At 48.5% G+C, this 14,509-nt stretch overlaps 1 protein-coding gene across 1 annotated transcript in view; it reads left to right on the top strand.

Annotated features, from left to right (window-relative positions):
* The window catches only part of ENG (endoglin), a 93,249-nt gene extending 78,954 nt beyond the window's left edge, over positions 1-14,295 (top strand). Inside the window, exons 13-16 of the mRNA XM_060250635.1 lie at positions 407-658; positions 2,750-2,807; positions 10,925-11,026; positions 14,150-14,295. Of these exons, the coding sequence (XP_060106618.1) occupies positions 407-658; positions 2,750-2,807; positions 10,925-11,026; positions 14,150-14,268 (531 nt within the window). The 3' untranslated portion in view covers positions 14,269-14,295. The remainder of the gene's footprint in view (positions 1-406; positions 659-2,749; positions 2,808-10,924; positions 11,027-14,149) is intronic.
* The last annotated feature ends 214 nt before the right edge of the window (positions 14,296-14,509 follow it).

Genomic DNA, 14,509 nt, shown 5'->3' on the forward strand with positions numbered 1-14,509 from the left:
TGGAGATGCTGAGGATTGAACCTGGGACCTTCTGCAGGTCAATCAGATGTTCTCCAACTGAGCCACAGCCACTCCCTAAGAGCGAGGAGGTTGGCTGAGTGCCCAGAACTACTGAACCTGAGAGGAGAAGAATACCTATGTGACATTTAACCCCCTTACCTCTGGCTGTGTACTGCAGTCAAGAACCCCTGGCCAAGAAGTCTGCACCACCAGCTAAGTCTGCGTTCGACTTCTGCCTCCCTCCAACAGGCAAATATAGTCCAGTGGAATCTTAAGATGAACAACAGTATGAGACAGAGCTCACTTCTTCAGATCCAAATGGTATAGCATGCCACATTTAGTTTCCTCCTCTAACGGGGTAAACGAGCCAGCATCTGACAATAGACTCTCTTTTCCTCCTGGACAGGTATCGTTCAGGACAGCCAACGAAGATTTGTCTCTGCAGCTCCAAGAATGTTCCCTGAAAACCACCGGCAAGTTGTCCATGCCGCTGATCCACAACGGCGCCTCAACCAGTTCCTCTGTGGAGATCTTGGATGCTCCCTACAGCCCCCCTGGCGCATGGATCCATCGCTTCCGATTCATCTACGAGGCGGAAGATGGAGGGTGGTCCAGTTCGTCTGCCACTCTGGTCTGCCGGGTGTCTCTGAACCGCCATGTGAGTTTTCAGTTTATTTGGCCTGGGTATCCCATTGAGGCTGGCCAGAAGACACATGGGCCAGCCACCTCGCTAGCAGCTAAGTAGGTCAAGGGCTGGTAAGTGCCTGGATTGGAGGTCTCCTGGGAATTCCATGTCCCCTGCCATGATGGAAGGGAAGTAGGCGATGTGCATTCAAAATAATATGCTGCAAGAAGAGCCGTTTCACACAAGCAGTGATTCACTCATGTGCTACACAGGTTAACAGCTGCACCCTATGCTGCTAGAAGACTTCCTGTCAGGGCCGTTTATGCTTAACCTCTGTGCTTTCAGAGAGTTAAATCCACATTCATAAAGCAAAATGTCAGATAATCACAGTGTGTCTTGCGGACAGGGGCAGGGCACAAGTTTTGCATACAGAAGGTCTTGTTCAGGGAGGGGCATGAACCTAAATTCATGATGAACATCACCGCCTCACGGTTCACGAATCGGAGGATCGTGCCCATCCCTATCCACAACCCAGGTGGAAGCTAATACCCAGGTGATCGGTGGTTTCGGGGAGGTTCGCGGTGTTTGCGCTGGGAGCGAGAGGGATCGCCGAAATGTCTTGCATCCCTCTCACTCTTCCCCACTCTGCTTCCAAGCAATCCCTTTAAATGGCTTCTGCAAGATCTTCCCTTCCTTCCATTCTGCTGTCCTCAGGGAGCCACTGCCAGCAGAAATTAGGTTTGCTAAAGTGGGAGGTTCAGAAAGGTAATCCTTATGACCGCACGAACCACACACCGGGACGAATTTCCATTTCCCTGGTTCGTGCCCATCCCTAATCCTGTATAGATCCCAGGGATCTCAGTTGAAAGGTGAGCTGGAAAACATTGCTGTGGCCTGAGATCTGGGAAGAGAGCCCTATGATTTTCCACTGTCAACAAGGAGATCAACAGCAGAGAAAAGAAGAAGCCAAGTCCAGGTCTGCCTTACCCAGAGTTTGAGCTTGGGTCCATCCCATCATTCTTGGATCTACTCGAGACCCCCACCACCTCCCCTCCAGCTTCCAGCTGCCATTAATTTATGTAGCCATCCAATGGAAGGCAGGAAGGGGCAGAACCCTTCTCTGCATATTCACATCCAGGTCTGTTGAGAATCCATTGTACAGGGAACATTTTCGAGACAACTGCACATACAGCACATATTCCTGGTTGCTGTTTGGGAGCCAGTATTTTGGCTGGAAAGTAAGGCAGTGGGATAAGTGCATTCAGGCCCATAGCCAAAACATTTTAATTGGGGGGGGGCATGGAAAAAAATTCGGGTGGAGGGCCCCACCCTCTGGTGGCCCCTGCTCTCTCCACCGCCACTTCTCTGGAGGCTCCGATCTCCCTGCTGCTCTGGTGGTCACCGCCCCCCTCCGCAGCACCTCCCTCTCCCTCCCCCCCTCCCAGCCACCCAGTAAAGCGCCGGCTCCTGGGGCCCTTTTAAGGTGTCCCCCTCCTCCCCGCCGATCAGGTGATCGGTGGGAAAAGCCGCACCAAGGCGGCGGTTCCTATGCCGGCTTTCCAGCACATTCAGCACGTTCAGGGAACCTGATTGGCGGGGGGGGGGGTGTGCCTTAAAAGAGCCCCAGGAGCCAGCGCTTCACCAAGGGGGAGGCAGGGGGATGCACCGTGGAGGGGAGAGGGGGCCGCCAGAGCAGCAGGGAGATCGGGGCCGCCAGAAAAGTGGTGGCGGAGGGAGCGGGGGCTGCCAAAGCCGCAGGGAAAGGAGGGGCCGTAAAAGTCAATGGGGGGGGGTTGGGGGAGGCCATGCCCCCTGCCCCCCATGGTTACAGGCCTGAGTATATTCAGCAATGGAAGAAAGCTTATCCAGTTTAATTCCGGGTGTAAGCTTTCACATGCGCACAGGTGTGCATGCACATGGAAGCTAATACCCAGAATTAAATGTGTTGGTCTTAAAGGCACCACTGGACTCAGACTTAGTTCTGTTGCTTCAGACCAACACGGCTTCCCACCTGAAGCTATAATAAGCTATAATACTGTTTGTGGCCTCGATGAGGGCCAGTGGCATTTTAAAAAAACAAACAACCAAAGGTGTTAATCTTGTTTTCCACTTTTTTTTATTCAGGATCCCAGCTCCTTTGAAAGCTCTTTGGAGGTGAAACTGAAGCACTCTGTACCGCCCAGTGAGTTTCCAGTTCCTTTTACCTATGTAAAGTACAACGGACCTTCTTTATACCAACACGGAGCAAGGCTGTTGAGCTTCAGCTGCTCTCTTTTAATTGTTACACATCTGGGTTTTTTTAAAGCAGGAAAGATCTCAGGCAGGCCTTATTTTAGGCAGGAACCCAAAGCTCTGGAACCTCTAAATTTTATTGTGCTCTTTCTTTCTTACCCCACCCCTCAAAAAAATACTTGCTTCTGGGCTCCATTGTTCAACCCCCCCCCCCCATGAGAATTTTGCTGAACTTTGAGATTTGACAAACTTTCTAATACTTCCCCCCCACACACCAAAAAATGGGGAAAAACCCAAAACACACAGAGCAGACAGATGGAAATCTTCATCACCCCACTGTGGCCACATAGGAAAAAGTAATTTTAAAAAGTATGATGGCAGTAAGGTTTTATTATGACAATTATAATTAAAAAAAAACATTTTAAAGTAGATGCTGAGCTGATATAATTTAGTGCACCTTCCAGTGATATCGAGGAGCCCTGTAGCACAGAGTGTTAAAGCTGCAGTGCTGCAGCCCTAAGCTCTGCTCACGACCTGAGTTCGATCCCCGGAGGTAGCTGGGTTTTCAGGTAACCGGCTCAAGTTGACTCAGCCTTCCATCCTGAAGTCGGTAAAATGAGTCCCCAGCTTACTGGGGGGAAAGTGTAGAGGACTGGAGAAGGCGATGGCCAACCACCCCGTAAAAAGTCTGCCGTGAAAACGTTGTGAAGGCAACGTCACCCCACAGTCGGAAACGACTGGTGCTTGCACAGGGGACCTTTCCTTTCCTTTTTCCCAGTGACATCAAGGGTGTGTGGCCTATGCAAATGAGTTGTGCAAATGAGTTGGGCTAATGAGCTCTGCCCCATCTTTTTCTGTGAAATGACCCCTGATCCCAGGCTCTGTTAACCCCCTCAGTTCTTTCAAGCAACCCCCTCAGCTCTTTCTCCCTCTAAGCTGTGGAGTCTTGTGAGTGAAAATTCTACTTCGTGAGCTCCTGGCTTTAAAGTTGTGAGCTACTGCATAAATAGTTTGCTCTGAGACCATTTATTCCTGAGAGGAGGAGGAGGAGGAGGAGGAGGAGGAGAAGAAGACCACGACGACGACAACTGCAGATTTATACCCTGCCCTTCTCTCTGAATCACAGAATGGTTTACAATCTCCTATGTCTTCTCTCCCCACAACAGACACCCAGTGAAGTGGGTGGGGCTGAGAGGGCTCTCACAGCAGCTGCCCTTTCAAGGACAACTCTTCAAGAGCTATGGCTGACCCAAGGCCATTCCAATAGCTGCTAGTGGAGGAGTGGGGAAGCAAACCCGGTTCTCCCAGATAAGAGTCCGCACACTTAACCGCTACGCCAAACTGGCTCCAACCTACACCAAAAATGTGTGAGTTGGGGGCTAAAAAAAACCTGTGCTAGCTCACACTAACTCAGCTTAGAGAGTACACTGCTTTCAAGGACTCTCCAGATCACACATAAGATTTACCACGTTACATGGAGTATATTTGAGTCAGTGAGGCACATGTGTATTTGTGATGAGAAAGACCTCAGCTTGAGCCCATGCAGAGCCGCTGCCAGCCTGAGTAGACGATACTGAATTTGATGGACCAAAAGGTCTGATTCAGTAGAAGTCAGCGTCACATGTTTATATTCATTGTGATTTGCTTACCAAACATGTGAACCCATTCCACTGACAAGCACCGGTTTTGAAGTGAGAGGGAATAGACTGGAGAGCCCTGTGGCCAGAATCCTACCTGTAGTTGGGGTTCTGTTGTTCAAGTTATAATATTGTCATAGGCAGGGGTCATTTCGTAGAAAAAGAGGTGCTGGAGCTCATTAGCACAGCTCATTTGCATAAGAAGAAGAAGAATTGCAGATTTATACCCTGCCCTTCTCTCTGAATCAGAGTCTCAGAGCCGCTTACAATCTGCTTTTTCTTCCTCCTCCACAACAGACACCCTGTGAGGTGGGTGGGGCTGAGAACATAAGAACATAAGAGAAACCATGTTGGATCAGGCCAATGGCCCATCCAGTCCAGCACTCTGTGTCACACACACACACACATATATATATATACACACACACACACATACATATACTGTGGCCAATAGCCACTGATGGACCTCTGCTCCATATTTTTATCCAGTCCCCTCTTAAAGCTGGTTATGCTTGTAGCCGCCACCACATCCTGTGGCAGTGAGAGAGCTCTCCCAGAAGCTGCCCTTTCAAGGACAGCTCTGCAAAAGCTATGGCTGACCCGAGGCCATTCCAGCAGGTGCAAGTGGAGGAGTGGGGAATCAAACCCGGTTCTCCTGGATAAGAGTCCACATACTTAACCACTACACCAAACTGACTCTCATATGCATTTAACTAATTTGCATAGGCCACACACCCAATGTCCCTGGAAGGCGTACTAAATTATATCAGCTCAGCATCTACCTTAAAATGCTTCTTGTATTATAACGGTCATAATAAAACCTTACTCCCATCATACTTTTTAAATTCCTTTCTCCTATGTAGCCACAGTGCCATGATGAAGATTTCCATCTGTCTGCTTGATATGTTTGGGTTATTTTCCCATTTTTTTGTGGGGAAAATATTAGAAAGTTTGTCAAATCTTAGAGTTCAGCAAAATTCTCACAGGGGGGGTTGAACAATGGAGCCCAGAAGCAAGTATTTGGGGTGGGGGTAAAAGAAAGAAAGAGCGCAATATAATGTAGAGGTTCCGGAGCTCTGCTCCTGTGAACTCCCGCCCAAAATGAGGCCCGCTTGCTTATAATATCGCCATAGGGAAAGGTTTCTCTTATCCCGTCCTTCCTTGAGGTTGACATACACAGGTCTCCCTCCTTGCATTTTGTCCTGACAAACAACCCTCCAAGACAGCAATGCGGATCCTGTGACTTTAGGGGGAGGTATTTTTGAATTTCCTGCATTGTGCAGGGGGTTGGACTAGATGACCCTGGAGGTCCCTCCCAACACTATGATTCTATAGATTAAGGCCAAAAGAAAGCGACTGTCCCCAGGTTGCCCTGTATGCATCAAAACTGGGTGGAGAGTTGAAGCTGGATCTCCGCAGTCCAAATGCCGCACTGTAATGGCACATAGCATGTGCTCAGAGGCACACAGACTTTAGATCTTTATTTACCTCAAAATAAGAAATATTTGTCCCCATGGAGGCTGAAGTCTCCCTGTCTTTGCTCAAAGGTCTTCCACTTTGTAGCACCGGGGAGTTTTCGGAATCAAAACCATGGCAGATTTAAAGGGAAGTCTGGACCCTTCCGAACCAAACCCTGTTGCCAAACATTCCCCCGTTTGGAAAAGAGGACCGTCTGGGCTCTTTCCTTTTCAGTCATTTTGGTTGGGTCATTTGTATGGCAGGAGCCTGCCCTCGGATTCCATCCTTGACGCTTCCCTCCAAGAAGCTGTCAGCCTCTTTTATCGAATTCCCGGCACTTCCTTCCAATCCCCATCTCCAGCAGTCCCCAACTCTTCATCTTAGTTCATGTTTCCGTTCATTCTACCTCACCCACCCCCAAATGATGGCCTTCTGCCACAGCCACAGCAGTGTGGTGGTTGCGTCTCCATGGCGATGACTTGGGGGAGTCAAGGATTAGGCCTGACCTTCAGGAAGCTGTGCGCCATGACCCCTCTTAGCCCGAGCCTGTGATGTTCAAGCAGAGCCGAAGACTGAGGGGGCAGGGAAGAGGACAGAGGCATGTGGATAAAGGAAGTGGAGCTAGAACAGGAGCTGGAGCCAGTGTAAACAGCCTTGGCATGATAGTTGATTGTAGGGGGACAGTAATTTTTTTGACACAAGACAGGACCAGACAAAGTACATCCTCTCCCCCTTCCTGTCCTTGAGGTACGAGGGCCAGCTGTGTTGACTCTTGGCTGCCTGAGACACCACAGGCCCCCTCAGCACAATTTGGAGTCCTGATCCCAAAAGCCTGTTACATTTCAGGCCTGATAAAGACGGACAGGCGATACAGGGAGAGGAAGAAGGAGCTGGATATCAGGATGTAGGAGAGACAAGGAATTGCCTCATTCAGAGCCGAGCCAAGCGTCTCTCTCTACACAGCTTATGAACTGCCTGGCGGGAGTTCCCTGTTGCCTCCCTGGATAGAGATCTGCTGTGTGAGAGGAATATGGCAAGGGCAATCAGCGCTTTTATTAAAAGATGGATACCCAAAAACAAGGGTCTGCGTCTGAGTGGTAGAATCCCCAGTATCTCCAATTAACAGGAAGAGCCAACGTGATGTAGCAGGTGGAAGATCTCAAGTCCAATCTGCAGTATTAACAGGAAAAAACAATGTGGTGTAGTGGATCAGAGCAATGGACTCTAATCCAGAGAACCGGGTTCGATTTCACACTCCTCCAGATGCAGCCAGCTGGGTAACCTTGGGCCAGTCACAGTTCTCTCAGAGCTCTCACCGCCCCCCCCCCCAAAAAAAACAAGTCTAGCTTGCCACCTAGTGGTGCATAACGCTAAAAGAACTAGGCTGCCAGACCATCTTAGGATCTCCTGGCTATACTACACACAATGTCATAAGATAATAATTATTAATTATTATTTATTTTTCCAGTTAGCAAATAGTAGGTAACGAGTTATACCAATAAAGGTTTCTGGAATCAGGTAATGGGAAGAACCTCTTTCTGGGACCTTGGAGGGTCACTGCCAGTCAGAACAGACCAAAAGGCTCACTCAGTATAAGGCACCTTTGACGTGTTAAATGATCCAGCGTCTTATGCAAATTGCGTAAGAGAGCCAGCATGGCATAGTTGTTCTCGTGTTGGTCTAGGATCCGGGAGACCTGGGTTCGGATCCTCACTTCAGTCATGGATGCTTGCTGGGCGACCTTGGACTGGTCACACACTCTGTCTAACCTACCTCGTAGGGTTGTTGTAGGAGAAAATGAAGGAGAGGAGAACAATGTGAGCCACTTGGGATCCCCGTGAGAGAGAAAGGCAGGGTATAAATAAAGCAAATTCTAACCCCCCCCCCCCCCATATTTAGTTGCCTTCTACTGAATCAGCTGGTGGATCTACCTATTTCAGTACAGAATACTCTGACTGGCAATGGGACCTCAAGGATCTTAAGTCCTGGTGCCCGAGATTCCTGAACTGCCAGTCCCAAGAACTGAGCCTGGGAGAACGCATTTAATATATCATATTGCAATAAAACAAAATCACAGCTTCCTAGATCACCATCTTCAAGTATTTGAAGGGCTTTCATCTAGAGCAGGGGTACGGAACGTTGGCTCTCCAGGTGTTTTCTGCCTACAACTCCCATCAGCCCCAGCCAGCATGGCCAATGGCTTGGGCTGATGGGAGTTGTAGGCAAAAAACATCTGGAGAGCCAACATTCCCTACCCCCGATAGAGGATGGTGTAGAATTGTTTTCTGTGGCCCCAGAAGGTAGGACCAGAACCAACGGGTTGAAATTAAATCAAAAGAGTTTCCAGCACCACATTAGGAAGAACTTCATAACAGTTAGAGCGGTTCCCCAGTGGAACAGGTTTCCTCAGGAGCTGGTGGGCTCTCTTTCCTTGGAGGTTTTTAAACAGAGGCTAGGTGGCCATCTGAAAGCAATGAAGATCCTGTGAATTTAAGGGGAGGTGTTTCTGCATTGTGCCGGGGGTTGGACTAGATGACCCCAGAGGTCCCTTCCAACTCGATGATTCTAAGATTCTATAAGGTTCTGGAGCTCCGCTCCTGTGAGCTTCTGCCCAAAATGAGCCCTGTTTCCAAGACAGATAAAAAGAATACAGTTTTGCACATTACTTCTGGAATATGTTTCCACAAGAAACAGTGCTGGTCTCTCTGGCTTAGACAACATTAAAAGTCCAGGGACAAAAGGTCTCTCAAATACTGTTAGCCCTGGTGGCTAAATGGAGCCTCCATGTTCAGAATGTAGGGGGTGGTATTTGTGAGTTTCCTGCATTGTGCAGGGGGTTGGACTAGATGACCCTGAAGGTCCCTTCCAGTTCTATGTTTCTATAATTCTATGATTCTAGAACTTACAGAACAAAGTGCCAGGTGCCTACCAGTCACCTCGGTGCTTTCCATTCATTGGCCCAAAAGCTGGAAGGCGGGAGCAGCTTTCCTTCCTGCCGTCAGGAACTTGCCTGCGTGTCTACCCTTTCCTCCCCCCCCTTTCTCTTTTTTAATGAAGTTGACAATACAGGGAGGGGGCTCAAAATATCTCTGACGCACCTAGATTCCTCCCCCCCCCAACCTCTTTTCCTTGTTCTAGCAAGGGATTTATAGGACCCAAAATAGACGAGAGGTTAAACTTCCTCTTGTCGCTCATTCGGCGGGACAGGCCCTCGCTATTCCTGCCATAAATTCTCCCGCTAGCGTCTCCCTCCACCCGCTTCTGCCCAGTAGCTGCAGCAGCTTTTTGCCCTTGCAGAGGTCGTGCGTGTGAGCCATTCTACGGCAGGCCTAAGCGTGGCTGCAGCCCTCTGCCCAGGCACCCCTGGCTTCTACTCAGAATGGATGGCTTCCGGCCTCCCTCCTACCTTGCTGTCCTCCTTCCTGCCTCTGTTTTGCACGGCTCCCTCCGGACGGCGAAATAACAAAGCAAGGAAAGACTTTTTGACACAAGCCCATCCCCGGTGGGGATTCACCCAGCACATCAGACACGTCTGCGGGGCAGCCACGGCAAAAAGACGAGCATGCGCCTTCCTTTTTTTCACACTAGCAGCGAGAGAGGGGCTGGGAATGTGCAGATTCGGTAACCGCAGGAGCATCCACAACCGCTGATATCACAGCTTTTCGGTCCACGTGCTTCGGTTGTTGATGGACAGCTCATGTACATTCACGTGAGAAAGCAGCACTTGGGAAATGGTGCCAAGAGCCAGTGTGGTGTCATGGTTTGAATGTCCAGCCAGGTGTGATGCCTCTACATGCTATTCACCTGTGTAGAGGTATCCACCTATACAGGGCTTTTTTTGTCGCAGGAACTCCTTTGCATATTAGGCCACACACCCCTGATGTAGCCAATCCTCCTGGAGCTAACAGGAGGCCCTGTAAGAAGAGCCCTGTAAACTCTTGGAGGATTGGCTACATCTGGGGTGTGTGGTGTAATATGCAAAGGAGTTCCTGCTACAAAAACATATAGGCCAGGGATGACCAAACTTGCTTAATGTAAGAGCCACAACGAATAAACATCAGATTTTGAGAGCCACGAAACAGGAAGTCAGGCAGGCAGCAAATAGATGGGAGGAGGGAGGGAGAGGTGGAAAGAAAACAACTTCAACTTTAAATGCATTCCCCAAGCCCCCAGCTTGCTTGGCTTAGAGAAGTGATTTAAAGAGAGAAATGCCTTCTCCAAGTCAGCCAATGGGGTGGTGGGGGCTTCAAGAGGCACACAATGAGTGTGAAAGAGCCACATATGGCTCCTGAGCCACAGTTTGGCCACGCCTGATATAGGCCCAGGGGTGGAATTCAAGCAGGAGCTCCTTTGCATATTAGGCCACACACCCCTGATGGACCCAATCCTCCAAGAGTTTACAAGGCTCTTTTTTGTAAGCTCTTGGAGAATAGGCTACATCAGAGGGTGTGGCCTAATATGCAAAGGAGCTCCTGCTAGAATTCCACCCCTGTATAGGCCTATATATATATGAAGCATTAATTTCCATTTCTAAAGCTGGCTATGCTTAAGAACATAAGAGAAGCCATGTTGGATCAGGCCAATGGCCCATCCAGTCCAACACTCTGTGTCACACAGTGGCCAATATATATATATATATATATATATATATATATACACACACACACATACATACATACACACACACACACACTGTGGCTAATAGCCACTGATGGACCTCTGCTCCACATTTTTATCTAACCCCCTCTTGAAGCTGGCTATGCTTGTAGCCGCCGCCACCTCCTGTGGCAGTGAGTTCCACATGTTAATCACCCTTTGGGTGAAGAAGTTTCCACATGTTAGTCACCCTTTGGGTCACTGGCAAGTACTTGGATGGAAGACCTCCTTGGAATTCCAGCAGTATTCTTGTACAGTATGATTGTAATAAGACCATTATTATGCAAATACTAACTGCCATATTTCTCTCGTGCAGGTCCAGGTCTGGGGCTTGGCACTGTAGGTGGAATAACTTTTGGGGCCTTTCTAATTGGAGTCCTGCTCACTGCAGCGTTGTGGTACATCTACTCCCACACACGTAAGTAGTGGCACCACCGAGGGCCAGACCAGATATGACATTGGGAGTTCTGCGGTCGGAGTTCTCCATTGCTTTTTCTTTTTATGCAGCAGACATCTGGGTTGCAGTTCCAATGCTGGGGGATGTGTGTGTGTGTGTGTGTGTGTGAATGTGTTAGAGCAGGAATGTCAAACATATGGGCCATGGGCCAGAGGCAGCCCATCCAGAAGTCTTGTCCATCCCGCAAGCAAGTGGTCATGACCTTTATTGCCAGCCAGATGACAGAGGCTGTGGCTTCTCTCCCTGTATATTACCCAAGGGCTAATGTGTAACAGGCAGCAGAAGTGGAAGGGTGGGTGTTAGGGTGACACTCTGAGGAGATACTGTACAAGTGTTAATATTTTAAACATGTTTGTATTTTGAGTTTTGAAAAATCATTAATTGAATTTGCCTGTTTCCTTCATATATGTCTACAATACCTACCATCAGGGCTTGACTTCAGCAGGAGCTAACAGGATCACAGCTCCTGAACCTTTCTGATACCCTCCATCCTCCTCCCCACCTACCTTGTCTATTGAATCATAGGTGCAGCTGCATAACAATCCCTGGATTAGGAGAGCGGGCAGCCAGCCAGCCACCAGAAGCTTTGCCATACCCCCAGCAGTCCTCATTAACCCCTGGAGAAGCCCGTGCCACCCTTTCTCCACTTTTGGGTGGTGGATGGCTTGCTGGCCTTTTGACTGTGGTGGGGGTGGCCAAGGAGAGCCCCAGGTGAGCGAGGCCTGCTTGGGAAAATGGGAAGCCCAAGCAGGCTTCACTCACCCGGGGCTCTCCTTTCTTGCGTCGGGTTGCTTTTGGCTGTTGGGGGGGCGTATGCTAATGAGTTATACTAATGAGCTCCACCACCTATTTTTCTACAAAATGACCCCTGCCTATCATATTTTATGGCACACGTGGCCCGCCCAGCAAAGTGAGATTTATGTCAGATCTGGCCCTCTGAGTTTGACACCTCTGTCAGAATTCAATCCTTCCCAACTGCTGCACCATATTCCTGACTTGAAATGGCCTGACGGAGTGACTGTTTGCTTTGTTGGCACATCTGGAAATAGAGGGTGGGTTAAAATGCTCTTGAAAATGGCAAATGCATTTCTTTTTTAAAGCCGAAAGTACTTTTGTGAAAACTCTTTCCTGCGTTCCTTTTCCCTGACAAAGCATTACGTTGCTCATTAAAAAGCAAACATATGTTTCTTTTTGTGTTTCGTTTCTGAAAATCTGGTCATTCGGGAGTTTTAGGCTGCGATCACACATTCTGCACAAGGAAGTTTCAATCCAGTTTCAATGCACTTTCCAACTGGATTTTACTGCATGAACTGGTAAAATCCAGTTTGACAGTGCACTGAAAGTGGATCAAAGCCGCATTATTTAGCTTGTGTGACGGCAGCCTTATTGCGGTAGAGTCTGAATGGGGGAAATCTCTTTGTGATGGGAGTGTATTGGCTGGAGCCAGGGACGTCATGGACCTGTTCCACACCTCTTCAGAGTCACTTTGCAATTCTTTTTTTTTTAAGTGTTTCAAATGGGTATGTTTTAAATAAGGCAGGGGGCAATTGCAAAAGAGTTTTTGAGAGGCAAGCTGCAGGAGGGGCAGCACTGACGCCTGAATCAGAGGTTGATGGGGTGACTGTCTTTTACATTGGGAAGAGAATCCGCTGGGACTTTCTTTTTCCAGATAAACTTGCAGCTGTCCATTTTCTCTGAGGTCCCAATCGGAGATTCGGAATCTGCTTTGAAATATTTTCCCATTCAAGTCTCTCTTCCCTTCTACCTTTCTTTCAGCCTTCTTCCTGCCATACTCTGGATGTAGAACAAAGTAGGAGTCAAGTAGGATGAGGAACAAAGTAGGAGTTCAGAAGAAGTATGCATGCATATGAAAGCTTACCTTCTGAATAAAACGCTGATGGTCTTAAAGGTGCCACTTGACTCCTACTTTGTACTACTGCTTCAGACCAACAAGGGCTGCCCACTTGGATCTATACTCTGGATGTGTTTCTCTCTCCCCCCCCCCTCACCACCCATTCATTTTTTTAAAAAGGAAATGATGGAAATGCCAGTGGTGCAACTCCTCTGTTCCTAAAGACCAGCTGAGACTAACAACATAAACCCAAAGGGTTCCTATGACTCAAATTATTATAATAATAAACATGCATTTCTTACAAGAAAGACAGGCAAATGTTGCAATCCTCAATATATAGCCATCGAAACTCAGTCCAATAATAAAATACTCAGTTCATAGTAATCATGTAGATTCCAGCAGAGTCAATTTTTGCAGTCACGTTCCAATGTCATCAAATCCCATGAAAAAATATGCATGCAACAGGACAGCCGGTATCCCACTTCCTGTTTCATAAATTTCCTCAGGCATGGGGTTATAATTTTATTTCATAACATCAATGATTTTAGTACATAAGTTTATTTATTTTTATTTTATTTTTTTATTTTATCAGATTTATATCCTGCCCTCCCCTAATGGGCTCAGCGCAGCTAACAAAAACCACACAGAATACTAAAAAAACAATATACAATAAAATCAATTCTACACATTTCTACACATTTACAAAGGACAAGTGGTCTCTTGGCTTCCTTTCTTACAGGCAAATGCTCAGATGGCTCAAAATGCTCAGATGACTCAAACCCCTTCTTCCTTTTCCTCTCACTGATCCACAATCTTCCATTCTCCCCATAGAGAACCACCTACCCATTCCTGCAACATCCTCTTATTTCCGCCACATGGCCTCACGCTATCAACCCACAGCCTGTAACCGAACAGAATATCGCTCCGTGTTATCTTCCATCCTGATTGCCTTGGCCCAATTCCCCCTTAGACCGGGGAAGAACAGAGGGCTGATTTGTCTCTTGTCTTGTCAGAAGGCAAAATATCTGGCTGATGCGGACAGGAACTGGGGGTGGGGGAGTGGGTGGGAATCTGTATTTATCACTGCACTATGGGGGCACTTATCGGCCACAGCCCGGAAGTGGCGCCCATCTGCTTTCTCTTCCCTTGGTAACGTCTGATCAGACCAGGTTGTGATCCTGCCTTTCTTCTCTCCCACCTTCTCCCCTTTTCTGCCTGGCAACAAATCCCAGGTCCGCTGGCCAAGATGCAGCCTGTCTCGTCGAACCCCCCCGCCTCCGAGAGCAGCAGCACCAACCACAGCATCGGCAGCACACAGAGCACCCCCTGCTCTACCAGCAGCATGGCATAGCAACTTCAGGCTGGAGACCGGACAGGGACGCCGCTGACCCCTCCTTAGGGGGGGCGGCGTCAGAATTGCGGACAGTTATCCTTCTGCAAAGCCAGGAAGCCTCTCAGCGGAGAGGGCAAAAGAGAGGCTGTGGGTTGATTTTGTTTAACCTCCTCATAGGGGAGGGACAGTTCCAGCCAGCACTTTATAAGGCAACTCCCTGGGCAGCCGTGGAGATCTCCCACCCGGCAGAATCGTTGTG

The sequence above is a fragment of the Heteronotia binoei genome, chromosome 12, assembly GCF_032191835.1.
Source record: "Heteronotia binoei isolate CCM8104 ecotype False Entrance Well chromosome 12, APGP_CSIRO_Hbin_v1, whole genome shotgun sequence".
NCBI lineage: Eukaryota > Metazoa > Chordata > Lepidosauria > Squamata > Gekkonidae > Heteronotia > Heteronotia binoei.